This window comes from Rattus norvegicus, chromosome 3, assembly GCF_036323735.1.
Source record: "Rattus norvegicus strain BN/NHsdMcwi chromosome 3, GRCr8, whole genome shotgun sequence".
Lineage (NCBI taxonomy): Eukaryota > Metazoa > Chordata > Mammalia > Rodentia > Muridae > Rattus > Rattus norvegicus.
The window spans coordinates 135,315,647-135,341,895 of NC_086021.1; the positions used below are offsets into that span (position 1 = coordinate 135,315,647).

Here is a 26,249-nt window from a genome sequence, read left to right on the forward strand (position 1 = left end):
ACTCTCAGCTCCTCCTGCACCATGCCTGCCTGGATGCTGCAATGTTCCTGCCTTGATGATAATGGGCTGAACCTCTGGACCTATAAGCCAGCCCCAATGAAATGTTGTCCTTATAAGAGTTGTCTTGGTCATGGTGTCTGTTCACAGCAGTAAAACCCTAAGACAGGCCTTAAATATCCCAGGCTGGCCTTGAGCTCCCTATGTAGCCAAGGATGATTATGAACTTCTGCTGTACCTGCCTCTATCTCTGAGTGCTAGGCTTACAGGGGTGTGCCTGACACATTGTTTACTTGGTGCTGATGAAGGGGACAAACTCAGGGCTTCCAGCATGCTAGGGCAAGCGCTCTACTAGCTGCATCATGTCCCCATGGTTTCAACTTTTTGTTCTTTAAGAATACCCAGTTCTTCATCCCCTTTGCACGGTATCCACTGGACTGGGTCAGCTTTTGGCTCTTTTGTTGCAAAGTGAATGTAGGAGACATTCAAGCTCTCTCTGGGGGTGATGTTACAACTCAGAGCTGCCATCTTTCTTGAGAAGAGGATTAAGCCCTGTGCCCACCCTTTGAGCCCTACTAGTCATCTGGCATTGTCCTTAATGGCCAGCTTCACTCCCCACTACAGGCCTCGGCTCACAATCATCCTGTCCATGAGGCCTCACAGGTCTTTGTACCCAAGGAGAGAGTCAGTGCCCAGGACCTATAGGGCTGGTCCAGATCCCTGTGCCACCATAGTGTGAGTCTTGGGGTCATCACTTGTAGAATAATATAGAGGCTATCAGTCACTTGTGGCTACCAGGAGGGTGTCAGGAGACTATATTTACTTTGAAAGATAATTTTGAGGTTGCCTGGCCCCAGGCAAGAGCTCCAAAGATGGCCAACGAGATAGTTATACAGGTGGGAATTGGAATGTGAGTAGTACTTGGCCTAAGGCCAACCAAGAGCATTTTCTTGCCCTTGCTTTTTGGTTATGAAAACACCAACATATTTTCCAGAATTGACTTTGTCTTAGCCAAGACCCCAGGATAAATGTGGTGTGTCATGTAATCAAGAAGCTACCTATCCTCCTTCACTGAGGAGGGAATGGAGGCACACACTGGTGCTTGGTGGCTGCCTGTTCTGCGCAGCTAACTTCTGTTTGTCCCTTCCCAGTAGTTTCTCCATGCTGTTCCTCTTAGGTATGGTGGTTGCCCAGCAGGGTAGACCCCAGTAGGTATGGCTACTATCAGCAGTCCCTTGTAGCTGCAAACCTTGGACCCTGGGAGGAGTGAAGAATGGGCGGAGGGCAGGTGGTGGGCTGGGTCTGGGGGAGGTAAAAACATGCTCACCCCTTTAGAGTTCCAACGAGGCATTCTGATTCAAATGGGAATCGAAATGGTAAACTTCCTAAGTAGGTAGCATGTGCACACAGGAACTCTTAACTGGTCAAGGCTGAGAATAAGTGACTGGTGACTGCTTAGCCCTAAATAGGACATCCACGTCAACACCCCACCTCACCTCTCCCTGCCACCCCATGGCTGGGGAAACGGAAGAGAAGGTGGAAAAGCTGTAAGAGGCAGAGGACTGGGAGGAGCACTGTGATGGCCATCTTCTGAATGTGGCATGGCCTTTGTTCTCATGGACTTACTACTGCAGCTATGGTTGACGGACACAGGAGCCAGCCAATAAGATCTGTCAACATTCCTTCAGGCAGCACCAATTGGACTGGATGTGTTCAAAGGGGGCAGGGCCATGAAGGTGGGCAGGGCCATGAAGGGGGCAGGGCCATGAAGGGGGGCAGGGGATGTGCTGGGAGTAGGAAGGAGGGGGTGGGGGATGGGTAGGATCAAGATACAGTGTTTAGGTGTATGGGAGTGCCGTGGAACAAATAAAAGGTTAAAAAAAGAAAAGAAAGAAACCACAAAGTTTAACAGACCCAGGGCAGAGTGGATGAGAGTTGTCAGGACCATCCTCAGGGTCTTTAATCTGGGGTTTTTAGTGACAAGAATTTGCAGTAACAACAACAGAGGGAGACAAAGATTGTATGAAAGTTTCTTTTAATGATTAAAAATCTGAAACATTGAGAAACCCTTGGAAAATTCATCTTAGTCACCCTTCCTTTGTTCCTTTCTTCCTTCCTTCATCTCTCTTTTCTTCTTATCAAAAAAAAAAAACAAAAACAAAAAAACCAACCCTCGCTCATGTTGAGCTGCTGGTTAGTGTAATGTTATGGTTCAGTTTTGTTGAAAATATAAGACGACCCCAGTCAGCGTTCAGTTACAGACTTTGTTAACCATTATAATGAACTTCATATAATCTCTTAGTTTATATTTTAATTTTTAAAAATAAATCCCCCTAATCTTTTGCTTGCGTTTTAGTATGAAATTTTGACTGTGTTAAGTGGGGCAAATGGCAGATTTGGGTACCAGTATGGCTGGGATAACCAAAGGCCTCCTGGATGTGCCACTGGGACTCAATTTGGGGCTGAAGATGGGATCCAGGAGAAGAGTGCTTACCCAGCATGTGTACCCCCTGGGTTCCATCCTCAGAACCAAGGTAGAAAACTCCCCAAATCTAATTTGGTTGTAGGTCTCAATCTCCCACTTTGTTGGAGAATAAAACATCAGCTAGTGGAAGCTGACCGAGGCTAGAATCCTGGCAGTCCTGGTGGCTGGCAGGACGTCCCTGCATCTGGGGTTCCAACTCTAGTTTGTCAATCCTTTAAACTGTGGGGTCCAGGTGAGATCTCCTAGCAGATGTCTGACTTTGCAGGCTCTCCATGTCCTTCCTAATTATACTTTCTTCTTTCAGGTCAGATGTCCCTCACCTGGAATGTGGCAGCCAGAAATAGCCATTGTCTCTCCCTTTGCTCTGGAGTCAGGTCCCTCTTCTCCCCGAAAGAAATGATCTGAGAACATGCCCAAACACAGACTAGAGCATTTTAGATCAGCCCTAAGAAGAGAAGGAATGCCCACACCTAGTTTTCTGAGCTTGAAAAGATTCTAATTTAGCAAACTGTTGTTCCTTGAGCTCCCTGGGATGCACCTACAAGGGAGACACTGTCCTGGTGGACACTGTTGTGAGGGTGGCATCCTCAGTGAGTCATTGTGGGAAAGACTGGCCCAGCACACACATCTGAATTGTCCCTTGAGGTTCAGGTTACATCAAAGGACTCTGGCAGGAAGAAAGTTGAGTAGAAAGGTGTCAGTCCCTGATTCCTGAGAATGAAAAACATCCCAGTTCCCCACCCGAAGCATGAGACATAAAGGTATTTAATGAAGTATTTCAAAGGGGTTCATCTTCCACCATGAACATCTATCTAGAGACCTCTGTTGGGTGAATTTCAGTGCCTGTGACACCTAGACTATCCACAAAATCTAAGATATGCCAGGGGATGAGTGGTGCAAAGAGCTTGTGGAAAATTCCGAAAGGCAATTGTTAGGACCTGCTCCAAGGGTCAAGGGGAAATTGTCATTTCTTCAGATCAAGGTTCCAAGCTCCCACCCACTGTCCTGGTCAAGGGCAGAAAGGGCCCCCGCCAAGACAACTCTTTCCTCCTTTGGCTGGAAGTTAAATTCAGCAAGCCCTAAACCCTAACAGAAGGTAAACGTAACACCCAAGAGACTCGAACATGGTTTCCTTTTGTTTTTGTGTCTGTTTTGTTTTCTTTTGGCTTGTTTTCTTTTCTCCACCATTCAGTCTGTTCCAGGAAGTTAATGGGGAAGACAGGCTGACCAGTTAATTGCATCTGGGTTTCAGCTCCCAATCTGCTGTCCTATGAAGACTTCCACCTGATTAAGGAAAACACAGCATGGATCACGTAGAGCAGAGTAGCCACATAGGCGAACACCTGGAACCAGAGAGAAAGTCATTAGTGTGTGTGTGTGTGTGTGTGTGTGTGTGTGTGTGTGTGTGTGTACATGGGGCTATGAGGCCTGTCTATCACTGTCACATGCCCCTAGAGGACAGATTCAGGGTGTGTGGACCACCCAGATTCCCAGTTCTGGTTTGCAAACTACCTTTCGTGTCACACTAGGGTCATCTGACCTGACTAGGGACATCAAAGTCCCCTCCAATAGAAGCATCAAAATTGGGTGTCAGTGACTCCAGAAAACTTTCCTTCGCACACCAGTAAGACCAACACCAGTATTTCCCAGCTATGGTCCTAGAAGCTAGGCTATGATGTGCATGGCTGGGTTTACTGCTTCTGGTAAAGTTCCCTGTGCTGTTTGTACATGATTTGCACTAGTGTGTGTGTGTGTGTGTGTGTGTGTGCATGTGTGCATGTGTGAGTGTGTGCATGCGCATTGTGAGTGTACGTGTGTGCACGAGTGTGCATGTATGAGTGTGAGTGTACGTGTGTGCACGAGTGTGCATGTATGAGTGTGCGTGCGTGTGTTGCATGTGCAGGCTGGAGGAGGGCATCAGATGTTCTCCTCTATAAGGAGAACCTTTGAGGCAGGGTCTATCTGTGAACCTGGAGCTTACAGTTCACAGCCCACTGAGAGCCACTGAGTGCTAGTGGTCCCCCTGTCTCTGCCCACTGACTGCTAGGGTTTTACAGCATTTGAAGGATGTTCGGCTTGTTACGGGAACTCCGATCCTTAGGCTTATACAACGAGCTCTCTTAACCACTGAGACATCTTTCCATCTCTCAAACCCTTCCTCTTATCTCAGCTTCTCCATTTCCCAAGCACAAGTGAGGTAACCAGGCTTGGTGGGAAGCAGAGAGAAGCAGGGGGACACCTAGCTTCTATCAATAGGAAGTGGTGCACAGAGATGCTATAGAGACAGCTCAGTCCTTCACCTGTCACTTGCTGGGTTCACCTGGGCTCTGTGTATCTCCGTCACCCTGCTCTGGGTGGCTGAACTCCCTGAAGGCTTGACTACTCCCAAATCCAATATTTGCACTGTTTTTGTGACCTTCCTTGGGCAAGGGGTCAAGAGTTTCCAGCTCAGGCACATTTAGGGTGGCCACGCTTCTGTGAATCTTGGAAATGCTCGCAAACAGCACCCACAGTGCACAAGCATGGGTGAATGCTCCACCTCCACTGCCAGAGGCGATGTGCAGCCTGAGTCAGCTAGTGACCAGTTTCTGAGAACTGAGGAACTCCTAACTAACCAAGTCACCTCTCTCCCTCAGGTGGAACTTCCAGGCCCAAGGAGAACCCTTGGCAGAAGCGCCCCAAGAGTTCCAGAAGGGACAGCAAATAAAGATTTAGTTTGCAAATGAGATTCAGATATCCCCCAGCACACCAGGGATATTCACAGTCCAGGATGCTCTGAGGCATTTTGACTTTCAGAAGCCCTTTCCTGTGATCTTCTGCCATAATTGCCCACCACGGTGAGAAACCTCCTTTGTCAACTTCCATCAACTCCAGAGGGTTTTCTGGCAAAGGAGCTCCACTCACTGCCACCAAAGGTCAGGGTGAAAAAATCTGAGCTTCAGAAACAGATCCCAATTAGGACCAGAGAGGGGAGCATGAGGCAGGCCGGCTGATGTACAGGAGGCTCCAAGATCAGGTGTCAATTTCCCATGGATCAATCCGGAGAAGACTGTGAATTGAGGTAGCTCTACTTTGAATCTGGTCCAAGTGCCACTTTATTGGTTCCAGCCCAGTGCCCCTAACAAATGAGAACCTCTGGTTTTTGATTCTAGCACACCTGACTGGCTGGGCATGCGCATGTCTATCCAAGCCCCAAAAGAAGATGTGGGGATAGAATCAGCTCTGGAGTGGATAAGTAAATAATGTGAAAGGTCTACAATGGAGTACTATACAGCACCATAAAATGCAATCTCCATCTCCATCCAACCACACTGATGACTCTCACAAGCATAAGGTTGAAAGACAGACAGATAGACAGACAGACACACAGAGAGAAACAGAGACAGAGAGAGGCTAAGCATAAAAGAATGAGCCTTGCATAATTCCACCTCAAGAGATGGGCAAAACTGAATTGGCTCTCTCTCTCTCTCTCTCTCTCTCTCTCTCTCTCTCTCTCTCTCTCTCTCTCTCTGCGTGTGTGTGTGTGAGTAGTAGTATTCATAGTTGTAGTAGTAGTAGTAGTAATTCTGGGGATTGAATCCAAGGGCTTGAACATTCCAGACAAATGCTCTACACTGACATATACCTCAAGGCCTATGTCCTAGTTCTTTAAAAAACAAATTGTTGAAAGTAAAAATATCTGTGTTTCTGAGGGAGGGTATGTGCATGTGAGTGCAGCGCCCATGGAAACCCAAAGAGGATGCTGGGTCCTCTGGACCTGGGGTTATAGGCAGTTGTGACCCACTGGATGTCATGCTGGGAATGGAACTCTGAGAGAGCAGTATTCTTTCTCAACTGCCGAGCCATCTCTCCAGCCCCAAGTGTCTTATTTCTTAATTATAGGAGCATTCATCTTCTGAAAATTCATCAGTACATCTGCTTGAACCTGTGCACTTGTCTGGGTGAAGGGTGCTTTTTGATAAAAAGTCAGAGAGGAAAGTTGGGCTGTAAGAGAGCCAGGTAGCGTTCAATCTGTTCAGTGGGAAGGGATTTTAACCCCATCTTCCTACATGTTTCCATCATGTACTGACTCAAACCACGTCTAATCTACAGCACACTGTTGTCCTGAAGACGTTTAGGGGAATTGTTGTCAAATGCTTGGATTTCTGTGAACTCAGAAGTCTTCTGAGTTAGGGAGGGGGAGGTCTAAGGTGCTTGTCCGATGGCAGATGAAACTGTCTCTATAGATGGCAGCAGAGAGGATGGATCTATGCTGTTTTCTGGAAACTCCATGTTGGGCAGTGTTCCGTGGCGTAGGACAACTGAAGAGGACAGGAACAAGATCCTCAAGGTGGCCAGGTTCATGTAAGTTGCTTAAGGGGACATGCAGCTTCTTTAGGGTTGCACAGTGTCCCATAAGGATGATGCTTTGAGGAACTTTCTGCCCAGACTTTCCCTCTAGATCCAGGAATAAGCACACCACCCAACACCCATCCCTGTGGACTGCACCCAACCTCTGTTCCACACTTTGAGCAAATGACACGGGTGCAGGCGTCTTTGGGATTGGCCTGATGCACAGCTCAATTTCTAGAAGCTGGAGAAGCACCGTTTCTAACTTTTGATCCTCATTTTTCATATGTCACCCATAGTTAGAAATAAGTTTTATATTCATGATTCTGAGTTAAGTGCATCAATGTATTGCTCCAAGGGTACCTACCACTCAGAAAAACATCTTTCTGAAATAACACAGCCTCTTGCTCCTTGTCATTTGGATCTAGCCCATTAGAAAGAAAACCCATTAAAAAAAAAAAGAAAGAAAAGAAAACCCATCCTTTCCTCAGTGTTCCTTGTCTTGACTGAATGTCTCTGTGGAAATGCTCAAGGAAGGTATGAGATCCAAGTGGCCAAACTCACTGCTCGAAACTGATACTAAAAGCCTGGGTAGGTGGTCAAGACCTTGGCTTTGACCCTTGCCTATTGTGGAAACAAATTCAGGCTGCCCGTCCATCTGTGATGTGGGTGTGACAATATCTCACAGGATTGCTAGTGAGGGTCAGATAAGAACACTTGTTGGGTACTTAGTGGTAGTCACCCCTCAGATGTCCACCCATGCACAGCCAGTCTGCCATGAGCTCCTGTGTCTACTGAACCTTGGACCATGCATCCCTGAGAAGACAACCAAGGGACTTTATGTCTCCTCTCTACAGCAGGCTGTGAGAGCCGCTTGCTCCGTGTGCTGCAGGGCAGGCCGCAGTGAACTTACCACTGCAGCGATGTTCTCATGGTAATGCCTGTAGGTAAAGCCATCGAACATTGTGATGGTGGCCAGGGCTTCCAGGACTGAGGCACTGAGGTAAAACAGGGCAGCCACACAGTGGTAGGCTGCATCCTGTGGAGGAAAAGGGTTGTGTCAGAGATGAGAAGGAAGAAACACCCCAACCTCGAATTACCTGCTCCCATCTTTGTTTCTGACCACTGCCTTTGAATCATACCCATACCCCTTAAGTCTACCAGCTTAATCGAGGTTTGGGGGCTGTTTGCTGAGTTTCCTTTCCCTGGGTAGATCACACAGGGAGCCCTTTAGTGGAAGAGGATGCTGTTTTCTCTGAGGTTATTACAGAGGGAGAGTTTATAGTGTGTGCTGATTGCTCTTCATTATTAACTTGAAAGGTTAGAAACTTCTCTGAGAGACACCTCTGGGTGTGTCTTTGAGGGTGTTTCCACAGAGGCTTAACTGAGGACGGATGACTCACCCTGAATATGAATGGCACCATCCCATGGGTTGGGGTCCCAGACTGAACAAGGAAGAGAAAGCTAGCTGAACACAAACATTCATCCTTCTGCTTTCTGATTGCTGGCAGATGAGATTAGCACCTCACCTTTCCTGCAGCTAACCCTTGCCCACCATGTTGGACTATACCCATAAACCATGAGCCACACAAACCCTTCTGTAAACTATTTTTTATCAGGTATTTTTCCATAGCAACAAGAAACAGAACAAATACAGGATTACAGGTAGAAATAAAAACTGGTTCTGGACCCCAAGACAACTGCCCATGCTACAGTCCTGGCTTGGATGCAGGCTCTTTGTCCAGGGAGAGAAGTCTGGGCCATTTCCACTGCTTTCATTTTGTTGTGTTGGTCTTATTTATTTCTTTTGGCTCCTGGTATATTTCAAAGCAAAAAGGAACTACGACAATGTTCTGTGTGGCTGTAATTTGGAAGTGATTTCAAAAGTTCAAGTAGAAAAGCCAGGGAGAGGTATCAGTCAAGTGGCCTGACCCTCCTTGGTTAATAATAAGCAAATCCCCTTGTATTTATTTGAGGCCTGTCTCCAGGACCTCAAAGCAGAACTTACTACAAAGGAAAGAACACAGGCCATTTTGGCGCCCAAGTCTTCTGGAAAGCGTGCTTAGACGTTAGATGCCACCAAGCCAGGCAGAAGGCATGGTCTGGCCACTAGGAAGCCATCAACTTAGGCCCAGCCTTCAGGACTCTGTTCCCCAGGACAACAGCCCTCCTGGATGGTGTGAGTACCTGAGAGCTGTCAGGTGCATGTGGGTTGGGGTGCTAACCCTGCTTGGAAAGGCCAGAGTAGCCAAGGAAGCAGAGCCCCCATGAGATTCGGCAGCAAGTATACAGCTCCTGTCTCTCTACTCTGACCTCCTCAATGCGGGGAGCCCTTACTGCTATGGAGAATCTGAACCAAGGCCAGGCCACCTCAGCTTTGGATTGTGCTGGAAATGTTCCCAGGGAAGCCTCAATTCAGGGTTGGAAAAGTCGTCTTCCGGTGATGATGCTGTGATGCGGTTCCAGCACCACCCCCCTCCCCAGACACAAGTTCCCTGGGCAGTACTCACCAGTGTGATCCAGGAAGTCTCCCCACCATGAGTACCAATTATGTACATGACCATCAGGGAAGTGGTGGCCAGGAAGCAGAACACAGACACAAACATCACCCAGCCCTGGACCAGGGGCATGGGTACCAGGGAGGAGGCGATCAGGATCCACACCAGGCCTCCAAAGATCTGCAGGAAGGAGATAGAGAGAGAGAGTATTGGAACAGGGCAAAGCACAGGGGCTCAAACCATAACTCCCAGCCACAGCAGGAGTTCATGGACTCTGGGGTTGCAGATCCACAGAAAGCATACAAAGAAGGTGGGCATGAGCCTCAGCTCAGCAGAAACGTCTCTTTTATCCCCCAATGCCAGAGGCTAGAACTCCACTCTTGCCCTTTGCCATTGCCTGCTGGCTACTTTGTTTCATTTCTTAAGTAGGATTTTCATTTATTGTATTTAATAAACACTGTATCACACTGGGCATTGTATTAAAAGCCCCATTAAACATTAACTGGGGTAACTCTAGCAACAGTGTGATGGGCGAGGAACAGTGGGCGGGGAATGGACACATTTGTCAAATGGTATAAGGGAGGAATGGGAAAGCATTGCCAGAACTTACAGTATTTGGTATCAGCATGAATGCCTACCCTGCCTTCCGAGTGTCTGCTCTTCTCAGCTGCCTTGTTCCTTATATTATAAAACAGTGAGCAGCCAACTGGGGGTAACAGTGCAGGTCTCCAATGCCAGTGCTAGAGAGGTAGAGGCAAGTTCAGGGCCAGCCTAGGCTAAACAATGAGTTCTAGGCCAGCCTAAGCTACATAGTGAGCCCCTCTATCAAAATATCAAAGGCTGGACATGTAGCTGATGATAGAAGTCACTTGTCTAGCCACTGCCAAGACTCCGGGTTCAGTCCCCAGCAACAGAAAAAATTGTAGCAATTAAGAGACATTTCTTTAGGTTATTAATGGATGAACTTATTAGTTATACTACACTACTGGCATTTTTTCCTCAGACTCAGAGTCTTAGAAGCTCAAATGTAGGAAGTTCTCTGACTGTTAGTATTGAAATTGATGTGGAGAGCTCACAGGTTGGCCTTGTGTTTGAGAGGAGCACACCTCAGGGGATAGCCAAAAGATATCACCATTGATGTCCCCAGGGCTGGAGAGTTCCCATTCTCAGAGGGGAGCAAAAGAGCTTCCAGAAGCCAGCACTGTGGCTCAGCCACATGAGCTTCCCTGGGATTGTCCCCACCTCTCTCTGACCCTCTTCAGCCCAAGCCTCATCTCTCTGTCCCATGTAGATGAGGACTGGGCAGGATCCCGTGGAGATCGCTCTTCAGTAAAAAGTCTGGAGAGCACTGTGGTAGAGCAGGGCACTTCCTTCTCAGCATCTGGGCTGAGGGCAGGCAGCATTCCCAGCCTTGTGCTGCAGGTAGAAGGGCTCCTGCTTTTACGAGGCATTAGAGTACAGTATGGAGAAAAGCAATGGTCAGTCGGGTCTGTCCATCCAGTCCTTTAGTGTGGGATATTTCTCTCCTATGTGCCCTTGGTCTGGCCACTATCCAGGGCCAATCTAAGTCAAGCTACTTCTCTGCATGCTTCAAGGGAATCCTGTATCTGGCAGGAGGGCAAAGGGGCTTTGTCTGATCAGGTAGTTTTGGGAGTGAAGTCTGCCTTGATCACAGAAGCTGGTTCTTTGGGGTGGGGCAGGAGAACCCACCCACCCCATCTCCCAGCCAACCATCTTCCATATAACCATCCTCCCAACCATGCTTGTTAAATGGCTAGACTAAACTAGAGTGACTCATGAACAAGACCATCACAGGAGCGGCTCAGGGTGCCCGTGTGTATAGGAGCATTACTATATAGAATCCGTGTGGGATCCTGTGGGCCAGAAGTGCTTATGGGTGGTCATAGGTTTGACCTTGAAGGACACTGAGTGCCACAGAAGAAAAGAAGTCTCTTTCAGTTCAATCCACTCCCCCAACTCTTGCCAAAGGGCTGAGTGGATCGAGACACGCAGAACTCCCTCAGAGCACAGCCAGAGAAGGTGGACTAGGAGGTGACTATGTCTTGTTTACTGTGCCTGTATCACTGCTTTTGGGACAAACTATAAAATGCAAAAGTTAAGTCAGTGCGCATGGGCACCTGAAAATGTCAGACTTGGAAATGGCTTTGAGCTCCCGGTCGGCAGAAGTATGACTAGTATTTTATGTCCCTTATATCACCCCTTTCAACTCTGTTCTTCACTATGGGAACACACAGAGGAATTGAGAGTGGAAGTTCAAGGCGGGGCAGCAATCAAGCCAGAGTGAAATGACACAGGATTTGCCAAAGTCTTCCTAGATGCCAGCACTGAGCTGGTTCTAAGTTTCTGGCCGATACCTGACTGGGTGCTTGAGTCAGGGCTTTCTTAACTCTGCTAGAGACTGTGCTCTGGTTTCCCTCCCTCTGCCTCTCCCTCTTTCTCTCATGCGAATGAACACACATACACACAGAAAGACAGACAGACGAGAGACAGACATATACATACATACATACATATGTACATATGGAGAGACAGACAGACAGAGAGACAGACAGACAGAGAGACAGACAGACAGAGAGACAGAGAGACAGAGAGAGGGAGAGGGAGAGGGAGAGGGAGAGGGAGAGGGAGAGGGAGAGGGAGAGGGAGAGGGAGAGGGAGAGACTGAATCTTGGAGTTCATTCTGAACCCTTGTTGTCCACACTTTCCAGAGAACAAAACCCATCTTGTACATAAGTCCAGCCTCCAGCCCCTGACAGTCCTCAGGACCTGCCTCTGAGCATGCCACCTGGCAAAGTGGCACTTTTGAAAGTTAGGTATCCCTCTACCTTTTGAACAGTATAAACAGCAGTAGGTTTCACAGTGAGGTACTGGGAGAAAGTTCTCTCTGTCTGCCTTCTTCCTTTCTCTCCATTCAGTTTTTGAGATAGTTCTTTCACTAGAGCCCAGGCTAGCCTGGAACCATATAACTTCAGTTGGTCCCTAGCTCATGTCAATCATCCTGTCTCCACCCCTGGGAGGTGGGATTACAGCCCTGAGCCATCACGTCCAGCTCTCTTTATAACATTGTTAACGAGATGCAATGCACGCATGGTACAATTCACGCACAGAAGATCTACACTTCAATGGCGTTTAATAGATTCATACATAGAAACTAACCATCACCATGGCAACTTTAGATAACTTTCATAAACTCAAAACTCTACCATCAGTAGCCTTTTTATCAAATATTGAGCATAATGACTCCAAGGTGAATACTTCTCTTCAAGAGGGAATCCCTGGAAAGCAACTCTATTATCCCAATTCCCACCAGTCCCTTGTGAGGTGTCAGAAAGCCGCAGAGCCACTGGCTCCTAGGATGAGCTGGCCGTGATGATGGCGTGCATCTGGGAACTTACCAAACACATCCAGATTTACTGAACACTTAGGGACATTCTTCCATCAGTTTCCTGTTTGTGCTACACCTCAGAGTTGGGGCATGTAACTCTGAAGACATCATTGCCAGCCCTGGCTTTGGCCCTCCTGTATGGGTCTTTCCTATGCCCGCTACTGCCTGGCTTAATAGGTGGGTGGCTTAATAGGGAACTCGGGATGGAGCAGCAGGGGTGGGAGTGGGGAAGAGTCTGCGAAGGTGTCTAGGTAGCATCGGAGGGAATATGGGGCAGGGGGCTAAGAAGGCTCACAGCCCCACTGAGAAGGCAAGAGGATGAGGGGAGCAGAGCTGAGGAGAGAGTGCATTCCCAGACAGCGTTTAGAAAACGTGGCTTCACTTCTCATTTGGAGAGCCGCCCTCTGCTACTGTCAGTTCCAGTACGGAAGCTTCCTGTTGACAGCTGCAGCAGCCGCGGGGCATGAAGGTTTCCACATCCGTGGATTTAACCAAATGCAGATTTTAAAAGTGTTTGGAAAACCCAGGCATGGTGGTGGGTACCTGAAACTCCAGGAAGCTGAGGAACACTTATGAATTAGAGGCCAATCTGAACTACCGACTAGGAGACCCTGTGGCCAAATTTACAATGAAATATTTAGGGGAAAAAGCTGCATCTGAACTGGACATAGTTTAGACTATTTTCCCTCCGGCCTAAGTGAAGTTGAGTAGCTGGCCCTGGGCAGGTGAGGTGGCCTGGAGAATGGCTTTCGTGGTGCCTTAGTGCCAGATTTAGCTGGTTAAGGTGGACATGGGCCCAGGGTATGCTTCTCCACTAGGAGGGCAGAGACTATACCACAGAAGAGGATGTTGGAGCAGGTCTCAGGGCTCCAGAGGGTGACGTGAGAGGGTGATGGGAGAGCAGTAGGTAGCAGAAGCTGGGCTGGAGGAAGAGTGAGCCATGGAGAGCTGGTATTTACCATGAATCATGGGGGCCCAAGCCTGTTTGCACCCCACTCCACCTTCAGGTTGTCCAGAGGGCAAACAGAGAGAGCAAGCAAGGCACCCACGCCCGGGAGATAAGGTATTCCTGGGCAGTGAGCAGTCCTCTTGGGCCTCGCTTCAGGACCCCACTGGCCAAATATTTGTCAAGTGCACGGGGATAGGTGAGGGTTCAAAACCATTTCCTTCTGTAATGAAAACTCTAGGTGTCTTTCAGCTCACAGGCTCCAAACCCCCAGATGCAATTGTTTAAAAGCAAACATCATATGACCAGGTGGGGGTAGGACTCTGGGGTCTGTTCATGAAAAAGCCTGGTTCCCCCACCCCCACTTCTATTCCATCATACCAGAGACAGCAGGGTAACTGCAAACAATCACCTCAAATGAAGCTCTCTAAGCTGCTATTCTGGGAGCTACACGGATTGACTGACTGGGCCCCGGTGCTCCAAGCTGGAAAGTGGGAGTAGAACCTGGATTGATGCTCTAGGGTCCTAATCCCTGACTAGGTATCAAATTATCTAGGCCACCTTTAAAAACCAAACAGCAGCATTCAGGCCCAGGCCTGGAGTCAGAATAAACTGGAAAGAGGCAGACCTGTGGGACAAGAAACAGAGGAGCAGGCCCCTTGCCAAAGGCTGGAGCATGTTTTCATAACACGGGGCTTCTGGCGACATTCTGCATGTTCCTGACAAAATAAAAGGACAGCAGTCACCATCTCCAATCCTGGTTTCCAGCAGAGCCAAAGGGAACTCCACTGTTGGTCCTGTCTGGCCTTGTGATGCAAAACCATCACAGGGAACTTTGTTTTTCTGTCTTCAAGCTTCCCTCCCTGTCTTGCTTTGTACATGAGACCAGCTTGTTGCTGGTTATCCTCTAAGTGCTAGGACACAGCCTTACTGACTGGGTGGAGAGCTGGACCTGGGGCAGGAATATTGGGCTGGACACTGCCTGGCATTGGGTGCCAGGAAGAGGTGTAGGGATGCTTTGAACGCAATGAAAATGTTTAGGTTTAAAAATGGTTCTTATGGGGGCTGGAGAGACGGCTCAGCGGTTAAGAGCACCGACTGCTCTTCCAGAGGTCCTGAGTTCAATTCCCAGCAACCACATGGTGGCTCACGACCATCTGTAATGGCCCTCTTCTGGTGTGTCTGAAGACAGCTGCAGTGTACTTATATGTAATAAATAAATAAATAAATCTTTTTTTTAAAAGGTTCTTATCCATAATTTACTCAAATGGTCTTTTTGAAAAATAGTTTCCTCAGAAGATAGTTTCTGGGGGAGCTTTCATATGAGCCCCAAGAAGATTGCCACTGTTTTAATTTTCTTTATTACTATTTATATGTGTGTGCACATTTAACAGAGGGAAACTTTCAAGAGTTGGTTCTCTTTTTCTACCATGGGTTCTGGAGGTTGAACTAAAGTGGTTAGGCTTAAATGGTAAGCACTTTAGCCTTTGGGCCAACTCCTTGGCCTCCTGCTCAGTTTTGTGAGTCACCTATGGGAAGCAGACCAGAGCGGGCAAGGGTACAGACTTCAGGCTAGAGTTCTGGGTTTGAATTATAAATAGCTTTGTCATACCATCTGGGCCACCCAGTACCCTTGGGGAAATTACTTAGCTTTTCTGTTGTTCCTTTATGTATGAAATGGTGACAAAGATACCTATGAAGAGAGTTGACATCAGTGGAGATCTGTTGTGTGTAAAGCAGTCTCACCTGTGACCACATAGAAGTTCACGGCCTGTGATGTCGGTGTGTATAACTGGTCACTTGCTAACTTGCTGGGGGCTAGAGTTAACTGATTTTGCAACTATGGTTATTTCGTTTTGTTTTGAGACAGGGTCTTGACGTGTAGACCAGACTGGATGCCTGGGTTATAGTCTAGGATTACTGGAGCTAGGAGTCACATCAAGAACTGGGAATGTAGTGTAGATTATAGAGGGTTTGCCTAGCATGTGTGAAGCCTTGGGTTCCATCCCCCAGCACCTCATGAATGAGCACACATGGTGGTACACACCTATAATCCCAACCTTCAGGGGTGGAGGCAGGGGACTCAGGAGTCCAAGGCCATCCTCAGTTACATAGCAGTTTTAGGCAGGTCTGTGATATATCAGATCTTGTCTCAAAAAAAAAGTGACTATATAAGCATCAGAAAAGAAAATACCATGGTGTGCCCCAAACTGAAAGTTGTATAAAATGTGCCTGGCTAAGGGAATATAATGGCCATGTAATATAATGGGGCCATCTTTCTTACAATGAGCTCACTCATAAAAGAAGAAAGGAATTCTCCAGGACATTCTTGAGATTCATCTGGAGTTTCTATTACTTGTGGAGCTGAAAGAAAGCTTCATCCCAGTGCGTCCGCTTCAGGGATTGGGTAGCTGAGGTCAATGCCAAGGATTTGTTCCAATTCTCTGGCTGTTTCCTGAGAGCACAACTATATGTTGTCAGAGTCCCCACAGCAGAAAGTCTGCCAGGGGAACATGCCAAGACAGAAGCCAAAGAGTATGGCACCCACACGCAAACCCTTGGAGTGAGGCATCAGGGCTCCCAACAGCTTCCTTACAGGTAGATGTGACCAGGAGTTTGTGTATTGACTTTTTGGAAGTAAAGCAAGTGGTCACAGAACACAGGCTGTGCATCAAACACTAGTCTTCCCTTTATCCCCTGGGAGGAATAGGGAAGATGGCCTCATCAGCTGAGAAGTGCCAGTTGGCACACCCAGGCTTCTGGGAGGGCTGCCAGGCTCCATTCCCATGAATGCTGTCCCGAGGCCACCAGGAACGGCAATCCCAACTCTCTGTTGGCCATGTGCATGCTGAAGCTTTCAGTAGCCAAGAGTTATGTCAACACTGAGTGTACTGGTGAGTTTTATGTCAACTTGACACAAGCTAGAGAGTCATCTGACAGGAGGAAACCCCAATTAAGGAAATATCTCCATCAGATCTGGCTGTAGACAGGGAAGCCTGTAGGGTATTTTTTACGTTATTGATCAATGAGGGAAGGTCCAGCCCGTTGTATGTGGGGACACCTCCTGGGCTGGTGGTCCTGGGTGCTATAAGCTATTAGGAGCAAGCCAGTAAGCAGTATTTCCCGATGGTCTCTACATCAGCTCCTGCCTTCAGGCTCCTGCCCTGTTTGAATTCCTGCCTTGGTTTCCCTCAGTGAACAGTGACTTGGGAGGTACAAGACAAATAAACCCTTTCTTCCACAAGTTGCTTTTGATCATGGTGTTTCATCAAATCAATAGCAACCCTAAGAGACCAGGATTTTATTTGAGGTAGTGACTTGAACTGGGTAATCACTGTGTGTTCCAGCAAGCTGTGCCTATAAAAAAGGCTGGATGGCTAAAAGAACCATTCTGTAAGCCAGAGAACAGGGGACCTTCTTGTTCTGTGTGTGCATGGGTGTGTGTGTGTGTGTGTGTGTGTGTGTGCATGTATACAAGTGTATCTGTGCCTTATGTATGTCCACATGACTTCATGTGTGTATGCATGTGTGAATGTGTGTTTGTATGTATGTATGCATGCGTGCACACACCTGGACACACACTTGCATAGCATGTGTTCTTATGTAGGAAGACAGATTAAAGATGAACTACTGCCCAGGAGGGAGATGGCACTGTGGCACTTGGATGGTCAGGCCTTGGGTGGATGAGATATATATATATATATATATATATATATATATATATATATAGAGAGAGAGAGAGAGAGAGAGAGAGAGAGAGGGAGAGAGAGAGACAGAGAGAGACAGAGACAGAGAGAGACAGAGAGACAGAGAGAGAGAGAGAGCAGGCAATATCCTTGACCACCAAACAGCACAGCTTTCCCAATGTTCCTTGGCTTTGCCTTCAAAAAATAAGTTTGGATGGAGCCTGAGAACTCCTTTCTTATTCTGAGAGGTGAGGCTGACAGAGTTGAAGCAAACCCAGGGAAGTTCTCCAAGATGTCAGTTCCATCTTCTGGGTTGGGAGAAACTCAGCTCCTAGTGAGTCAGAGGGCAGCCTTCTTTCACTCTCCCAGTTGCTCGCTCATGCACTGAACAGGCACAAGAGTGACCATGTCAATACTGTGACAGGCACACCCAGGGAGCCAGGCCTTATTCAAAGAAACACACCAGGAGATGTGCTTGCCTAGTATGAAAAAGGTCCTGATCTGGATCCCTAACACTGATCTCTCTCTCTCTCTCTCTCTCTCTCTCTCTCTCTCTCACTCACTCATGCATGACACCTCTGCCTCCATCTTGGGGTCCTGTCTCCTGTGAGAACAGTTCTGGGTTTTCCAGTACAGACAGACTCAGGCAACTAGTCAAAGTATGATATAATCAGAAAGAAGCTTCCAAGGCTTCATCCAGGACAGGCAGAGGCCAGTAATCTATACTGCAGCCCAGTACTGACCCCTCCCCTGTGGGCAGGGTACAGAGGGGGATCAGAGAATTCCATGTCTGGGAATCCTGGCTTATTGGGAGTCTGACTTCTGGGTCTGTCAGGGTGAGCACTGGGTGTGTTAGGAGAAAGGCTGCCTTAGTTCATCTATGTCAGTGACTCTTTATTTAGTATTACTATTATTATTATTATTATTATTATTATTATTATTATTATTATTATTAATTTATTTTTATAACCCCTTCACTACCCGGCCCTTTACCCCAAGGGAATTCATGGCATCACCATTCCTCCTGAGGAGGTTAGACAGTGAGTGACAGAGTCCTACTTCATCTGAAGGGAAGAGCAGGGCTTAGGGAACCTTTGTTCTGTTTGGCTGAATTCAGGACCTCAGTTGATATTTTCAGGATGGGTGGAGAGGGGATAAAGCCATTTTCTGGTCTTCAGTCCCTTCTCCCTATAGGACTAGCTAAGTCCTCTGTCCCATCCCACCCACACAGGGAAATACAGCTGACTTAAGTCACAGCTTCCTCACAGCCAGGGGTAAGCTGCCAGTCCCGGAATGACTAAAGGCTCCCTCTGACTGGCCAATGTAGGTGAATTCCACACACATGGTCTCATTTGGATGGAAAATTTTGTACCACGCCTACACTCCCTGGCTGTGCCCAACAAGATAAACAGAATCAGAGTTTCTGTAAAAAATACCAGACAAGCCACCTGTAAAAGACAAAATCCATGGAAACACTAGACCAGAAAGGAGCGGCTTCAACACAAGAAAACAAAAGGTATAACAGCCATCATCAAGTAGGTTAGTAAGTCGGTGAGCACACAAACAAGCGTGTATCCAAAAACACCCATCTGAGTCCCAGCACTGTTCCTGGGGGCCTGGGGGCCTGGGAGCATTCTTGGGACTTGGTGGCCATTGCCATTTTCTCCTTTTATCTGCCTTTAAAGTCAGGGCCCTCTTGTGATCTGTAAATGCTAGTCAGGTGAGAGTTTCCTATCAGCTTTGCTGAGAACAAATCCTACTTTCAACAAGTCTTGTGGAGTGCCCAGTCTTCAGCCATGGTCTCAAGACAAATCACAGAGGCCTGCAGAACATGAGTTGAGCACCAGGAAAGGGTGCTATTAGGGCAGCTTATGGGTGCATCAAGACATGAGAGGCTGAAGGGAAACATTTTCATATACCCCCAACCCCCCACCCCACTGAGCTATGTGGCTGGTTTTAGAAGTCCTAAAACCCCAGAGCTGGGTGGTTTCCTACCAGGCTTCCTAGTCTTAGTATGCCTGACTTGTTACCATGCTTCTGCAGGACAGGACAGAAGATTAGGAACATGGCAGCACACTTCCGTGCACTCCTCCCTGTACCTGTGCCCTTCTAGACCCTCTGGACACTGTCACGCACTTGGGAGAGGTCAATTCCATTCCCACTAGCAATCAGTCCCTATGCCTGTAGGGTGACACAGCAATCTGTGTCATGCTTAGAGTCCCCACAGAAGCTTTCTCCACCCATCCTGGCAAAGGCTGGCTGAGTGGCGCCAAGAGCAGCTATGATAGCACCCAGCCTCCAGGACAAAAGGCAGAACAGGGTTACTACCCACCCGCTTCTCCTTAGCTACAGCAGCAAGCTGGCTGGAGGGAGTTGCTAACTTGGTTGTTGAATCCCTGTGGGGAAAAAAAGAACAGCAGGGAAGGCCCCACAGAAAGCATCTGTGCAGGACACACGGACTGGGAGATACAAAGGTGTCCTTCACAGCCCACCTGTCCTCAAGATTCATCCTACCCTGCCAGGTCTTGAAACAGACAGAGAAAATGGTGTGGGTTGGCTAGACCTCTCCGTGCCTATCCTCTGTGGGCACGAGATAACCAGTTGACCCATGAGCAGTGGTTGAGTTATTAGCTAATTAATAATAGCTGTATCTAATAGCTATTGAGTTGTAACTATATCATGTTATTTTAAGAGTTATGTATATACATTCTGTAATTCGTCATGGCATTGTGGTCAATGACAGATACACACATGAGTAGTTCTGTAAGATTTTACCATCTGGTGATGTCATAGCCATCTCCATTTGTGAAATAGACACTGTGGCCCTCACGCTGCATTAACATTTCCTAATGAAGCTGTGACGGTTAGCTTTGTCAGCTTGACACAACCTAGAATCACCTGGGAGGAAAGTGTCAAGGGGAATTGGATTGGTCTGTGGACATGTCTGTGGGGGTTGTCTTAATTAAGTTAAGTGATGGGAGAAGACCTAGCCAACTGTGAGCAGCACAATTCCCTAGGCAGGGGGTCCTGAATTAAGCCTGAGCCCAAGCAGGCAAACAAGTGAGTATGTGTGTAACCATTTCTCTCTGCTCTTTACTGTGGATATAATGGGCCGAGCTAATTTGAAGTTCCTGCTATGACTTTCCCACGGTGATGACATGTAACTGGGATTGTAAACTGGGATTTTGTAAACTCATTTCTTCCCTAAGTGGCTTTTCATTAGGGTGTTTTATCACAGCATCAGAAATGAACGTCACATTTACTCATGGAGTCTCACTAAGTGTACCATGAAATCAACCCTGTAGCTTGGATTGGCTTTAGACATGGCCGTGGGACTGTTAGAACCGAGGGAGAGGAGATTAGTCCCTTGGTCCTCGTAGACTTGTGACAGGAAGGCAATGGCAAAGGAGAAGATTTGGGAGGCAACTCATGTCTGCACCTCCTGCCATGAGACAGTGGATGCCAATAAGCTCTGTTCTCTCCCAGGAGAAGAATAAGAAAGTTTGTGTTTACTACCCAAATAACAAAGGAAGGAACAACACCCAGGGGCAGCATGTCCTCTTCTGTGCTCCGCCCTACTGGAGGATGTCATCTTTGGCTCTTCTCTGAGGTGCCCATTCTCTGAAACCTGTTCCTTTGGCCTTCAGGGGCCTCCTTGGAAGTTGAGCCAAGAGTTTCAGAGAGACCCGTCCTGCTTCCTGCCCTCCTCTTGACTGTGTCCCACGGGTTTTGTCCTTTGCCCATGTATCAAAACCTGTCACAAGTTATAACGAGGCTTTCCTGCCATTTTGCAGGCCCAGGGACCTTGATGTGTTCCTGTGATCCACACTGGGGTTATTTTGCCCAGACGAGAGAGCAGAAAACCACCAACATGTGAAGCATTAATCGCACAGAGCCTGGGGCTGTGAGACCAGGAGTGAATCAATAACCCTGGGAAATGCCACTGCTGAGGCCCAGCCAGTTGCTCTCGGGAAACTAAGCCTCCCACCTTCATACAGAAGGACCCAAGCATTATGGGACCAATCAGGACCAATTGGGATCTGCTGTCTGTTCCTTACTCTTGGGATTAATCTAAGCCAATGGGAAGGGGTCAGTCACACTCTCCCATGGTGCTTTGCTTCAAGGATGAGGGTGCCTTTATCACTGGCTTCATATTCAGTGACTCCAGGAGAGACAGCCACTGGAGGAAGCAGACCTTCCTCTGGGGCTGCAGGTCTCAAGCCATGCCAGATCTAGGGACAGACAATGTGAGTTTTCAGGGGGGAGACTGAGACTGGCTGTGCTGGGAGATCTTAACAGGTCTCCTACCAGAAAGTATTTAATTTATCATGAGTCAACCTCTGGCTCCCTCTAGCTCAGGACTGGTACCTCCTGGTCCAGTGTCCATTCCAGCCCTTTCTCTCAATGATGGGTCTTGGTGTCAAAGCAAAGTGCAGTCATTCTCAGGTGGGCGGCTCCAGGGTCTCTACCTGCCCTGCACACACATGCAGGGACTCCCAGCTGAGAGCTGACCTTTCTCTCCCCTTTCAGCATTTCATTTTGTGGGTGCCCTTCCCCTGCACCTGCAGGAGGCTCTCAGGTAGGGAAGGCGCCTCTGCTTCTAGGCACGAGCAATGTGGTGCAGCACTGTGACCCTGCCCGGCTCCGAGTTACCAACTCCTGATCAAAGCAGGCCACTGACCCTTGAAAAACTGGAAAAGTCACTTCGGAAAGCCAAGAACTCCTCTCCCCAGACCTCTATAACTCTGCCTTTTGAGGAGAAGAGAATGCTGGGGCAGAATTTGGCAGCGCTCCCCTCTGAAGAGCTCAGAGGGGACCCAGCAACACAGGACACACACCGCCATATAGCCATATAGCCTAGAGGAGCCTTAGCACATCTTTCTGCCCCACTCCCTAGGGACACCAGGGACATTTCTCCTCGAATAGAGAGCACCCAGGCCATGGAGCTGTGAGAACCTCAGGACACCTGGGAACTTCAATCCTGCCTCTCAGATATCCATTCTTCTATCCACTCTTTAAAAAGGTCTCAAGAGGTGGCCCAGATTACATATGGCCACACCCACTGAGTCAGTGGACAGTGTAGGGTTTATTGTTATTGAATGAAGTGACTAAGTACCCATGGAGAATATTTTTATGTAGTGGTGTTGTAACCACCAGCTCCGGAGGGACTCTGAGCTGTCCCTACATTCCCTGATGAGTGAGAGAACCCAAGTGGGTAGAATTACCTGTTCCCGAACCCCTTTGGTGTAAGAAAACAATTGTCCCAACTTAGGCAAGTGGCTTCCTCTCTTTCACAGTTTCCACCCAGACCTGAAAGTGCAGGGTCTGGGATTCTGTATCTCTTGTGCTCTGGTGGGCTGGCTGCTTGAAGCACTCAGGAAACTGCTCCATCGTCTTACGACCCAGTCTGTGTGGGGCTGGCTCGTCCTCAGCCTGGTGAAAAACTAGGACCTGTCCAGTCACTTTCAGACAATAGAAAGTTCCTCTTTATTCTGAGACTCAGAAAAGCCATCATCTTAATAACTAACAGGTCCAGCTCAGTGTAGGAGTCAGTACTGCAAACCAATTCCGGATGGCCCCCTCATCCTGCCTCCACCCCTAAATACGTACCTAAGGGGTACCAGTTGTCACCAGGGGCTGACCCTGCCTCCTTCCCCATACTTCTGAGGTGTGCAGGGGTGTATAAACCGCCTCTTTGGGAGTTTCTAGTATCCCTTTTTTAAAAAGCCAGTGTATGACTGTGCAGCCCAGGCTGGCCTCAAACTCACGGCTCCTGACTGAGATTACAGGTATGAACCATCACACCAGGCTCCTAGCACACTCTTCTCCAGGAAGTTTTGTCATGAACTTCTAGCCATTCTTGATGACAGCTCACCTCTTGGGGAAGGCGTAGATGGGGTGATGATTGTATTTCTAGCATGTCTGTTAGGTTCCATCGAGGTGGGGGGGATTATTTTAATGCCTTTGCTTCTGGATCTGTTTTAAAACTAATAGTCCATCTAATGGGTGGGAGGTGACGCCTCAGTGAGGTTTTGATCTCCTTTCATAGATGACTACCTCAGCTGAGCATCATCTCATGTACCGCCCATTTGTGTTTCTTCCTTGAAGAAAGGTCTGTTCAAGCCATTTGCCCACAGTATAGTTGTGATGTGGGTGTTGAGTTATAATACTCTATCCCAAGAAAACACCCCTGAGGTAGACAGTGCCCCTTCCTGGCTTTTAACTTTCCAGCTTTCTGTCAAAGTGCATATTGTTTCACATGCACGGTCTATGAGGACCACTTGCCGGACTGAGTTTGCCTTTTCCCTCTTCTCCCAGGCAGAAAGCCAGCCCTAATCGACCCAGAAGGAAAGAGTCAGAGATGGCAAGTGAGACATGGCAGGCCTCCGGAGAATGTGACAGATGTGGGAGGTGGGCAGACATAAGCATAATGGCTGAGGTAGAAGAGACACATTTTTTAAAACACGAAAGGATGGATTCTGGTTAGGAGGGGACCCTAGAGACTCCCGCTACCACATACGGGAGTGGACAGCACACTAGTGGGAGGCATTTTCACTAAACAAGTAGTACTGAGATTTTCCACACCAGGCAACTCTCTTCACAAAGATGGTGGGGTCCTCCTATCCTCTCTGTAGATTTGATTGTCCTGCCTGGCTGGCCCTGTTCCTATCCTCAGAACTAATCTTTCTGTCATAATAACTAAAAAGTAGAAGAGGGAGAGGGCCCTTGGAGGCTGTGGACCTGCCATCACCAGAGGGTCCCCTCGTGTGTGTGTGTGTGTGTGTGTGTGTGTGTGTGTGTGTCTGTCTGTCTGTCTGTCTGTCTGTCTGTCTACAACCAAAGTCTTTGCAACTGCCACTTTTTCTCACAACTTGGTATGGTCTTCAAAGAGCCAACAGCAGTTACTAGAGACAAAGATTTTTTTTTTCTTAAAAACCTCCCTGTCCCATCATACCGCAGGCTGAATTGTGCTCTTTTGATCAGGCCTCTGTAAGATCCTCTTTGGAAAATTCACCCATTACTTATTCCCAGGTCCTAGATACCATTTACTCACTTTTAGAAATCCAATAATGGGCAAACATAGGCTAAGAGATGTTAAAGACAAGACACCCCTCCAGCACCCAGTAGGTGCTTTATCATATGGGCCTGATGCCGGTGTCAAATACATTAAGTTGGCACTGTTCCAGGGTTTGCTTGGCGATCCTGAACATAGAGGGAACCCAGGAGACTGGAAGGTTTGCTAAAGACCTGGATGACCTTGAATAAGTCCAAGCCAGCTCTGGGCCTGGGTACTCCAATTTCAAGTTGTAGGGCTTGGCTTGGTGGTGTGCAGGGTTTCTTATAAATGTTCCTGCCATAGCCTTGGCCTTCATTATACTTGGGTGTGAAATCACTTCAGAAACATCCATGTTTGGGTTCAACTCAACATTCATTTCAATTTCAGTGACAGCCTTGATGATGGAGTCCACTGTCTTTGGCATCCACATACTCCCTTCCTAACCCTCTGGTTAGAAGCCGGGATACAGTTGTTAAAATCACCTACAGTTTTTTCTCTAAGCCAACGATCCACACAAAGGCTTCTGGTGGGAGCCCAGGAAATGTTGTTTCCATACCCACAGAATAAACAAAAACCCTCTTGTCCGGGTGAGTGCTAGAGGTCTCTGGGGACTAGCAGTCTGAAGCCTTCCTTGCCTTGCGACATTTACAAGCTCACAATAGGAAAGTTTCTCGAAGCTAGAGGGTCGGTTCTAGAGTGTAAGGCTAGTAGAACCCAGCCCAGGTGCGGAGTCAGCCCAAGGTCAGCCAAGGCAGGCAACAGAATTCACCTATTTCCCCCAACTCCTCCCGCTCCTCAGCAGACGACAGCCACTGCTGCGTTTCAAATTTGGCACAGAGGCATTCCCTTTCCAGAAACTCTGAAGTCTCTGGCTTCTCTTGGTCTCCAAATCTCTGTCGGCAGCATGGAAGGGTTCTTTAGCTGGGTTTGTTTACTCAGAAGGACTCTCAGTGGGAAATGCAGGGCACCTTGAAAGGAAGCTGTGCTCAGATAGGAGCAAAACTAGGAAGAGGTTTTTCTGCACCTGGTTGGGAAATCGGTCCGCTAATTTAGAAAGGAACAGACCACCAAGAGATGGAGAAACTTTCCCGACTTGATTCCTTCCATGCTGCTGGTGTGACTGGGGACAGCGGTGCAGAGCTCCAGAGGGAACCACTCAACCCACCCCATCCCTTTCCCAGAGCAGGGCGCTCTATCACTCACAAACTCAAAGATGAAGAGCAAGTCAGGGAAGGTGACGAAGACGGAGAAGCCACTGGGCAGGGTGCTGCCACCCGAAGCTGCTGCCGGGGCCATGCCTGCGAGCTGGCGTTGGAACTGGACAAGCTCGCCTCCGGCTCCGCACTGACCTCTCGCTTGCTCGAGAGCCCAGTGGCCGCGGCGCCCTCCCGCGCAGATTAAGAGGTGAAAAGGCTGGGTCAGAAGAGGGCGGAGCTCTGGCCACCGGTCCCCGCCCGGGTCTACTGCCCCAGGGGACACGGCTGAATCACCTCTGGCACAGCCCTAAAACCCAACGGATTGCTTTCTGGGGATTTACAGGGCTGAGTTGGGAGTCTGTACTCTCCTGTCCCACCCCTGGGTGCCACCTGCCTGGGGGCAGTAGATGGAGCGGCTCTCGCACGGCACTTCCCTGTGTTGAGCGCCACTCAGGTGATCACTTCACTATTCATCAATAATCTATCTGAGACCTCCACACTTTGGCACCCATTCCCTTTAATTCCAGTTGTGTCTCCAGTCATCCACTGGGTGCGTCGGTGAGCAGCCTTCACACCCAGGCGCCGGGAGGGCACATTTATAATTTTGATCTCAGCTGCAATCTGGAAGTTCTAGAGGCAACTGCAAGAC

General features: G+C 48.3%; 1 protein-coding gene and 1 long non-coding RNA gene across 2 annotated transcripts; one reads left to right on the forward strand and one right to left on the reverse strand.

The window, feature by feature from the left end:
- Positions 1-2,017: 2,017 nt before the first annotated feature.
- Mal (mal, T-cell differentiation protein) lies at positions 2,018-25,777 on the reverse strand. Its single transcript, NM_012798.2, has 4 exons — positions 25,608-25,777; positions 9,322-9,489; positions 7,725-7,850; positions 2,018-3,825 (listed from the first exon to the last, which is right to left on the reverse strand). Exons 1-4 carry the CDS (start codon positions 25,698-25,700, stop codon positions 3,751-3,753), a joined length of 462 nt encoding a protein of 153 aa, NP_036930.1. The 5' UTR covers positions 25,701-25,777; the 3' UTR covers positions 2,018-3,750.
- On the forward strand, positions 3,880-7,286 carry LOC134486437 (uncharacterized). Its single transcript, XR_010065371.1, has 2 exons — positions 3,880-6,481; positions 6,709-7,286. It is a non-coding gene; the product is annotated as an uncharacterized LOC134486437 (long non-coding RNA).
- Positions 25,778-26,249: the final 472 nt, after the last annotated feature.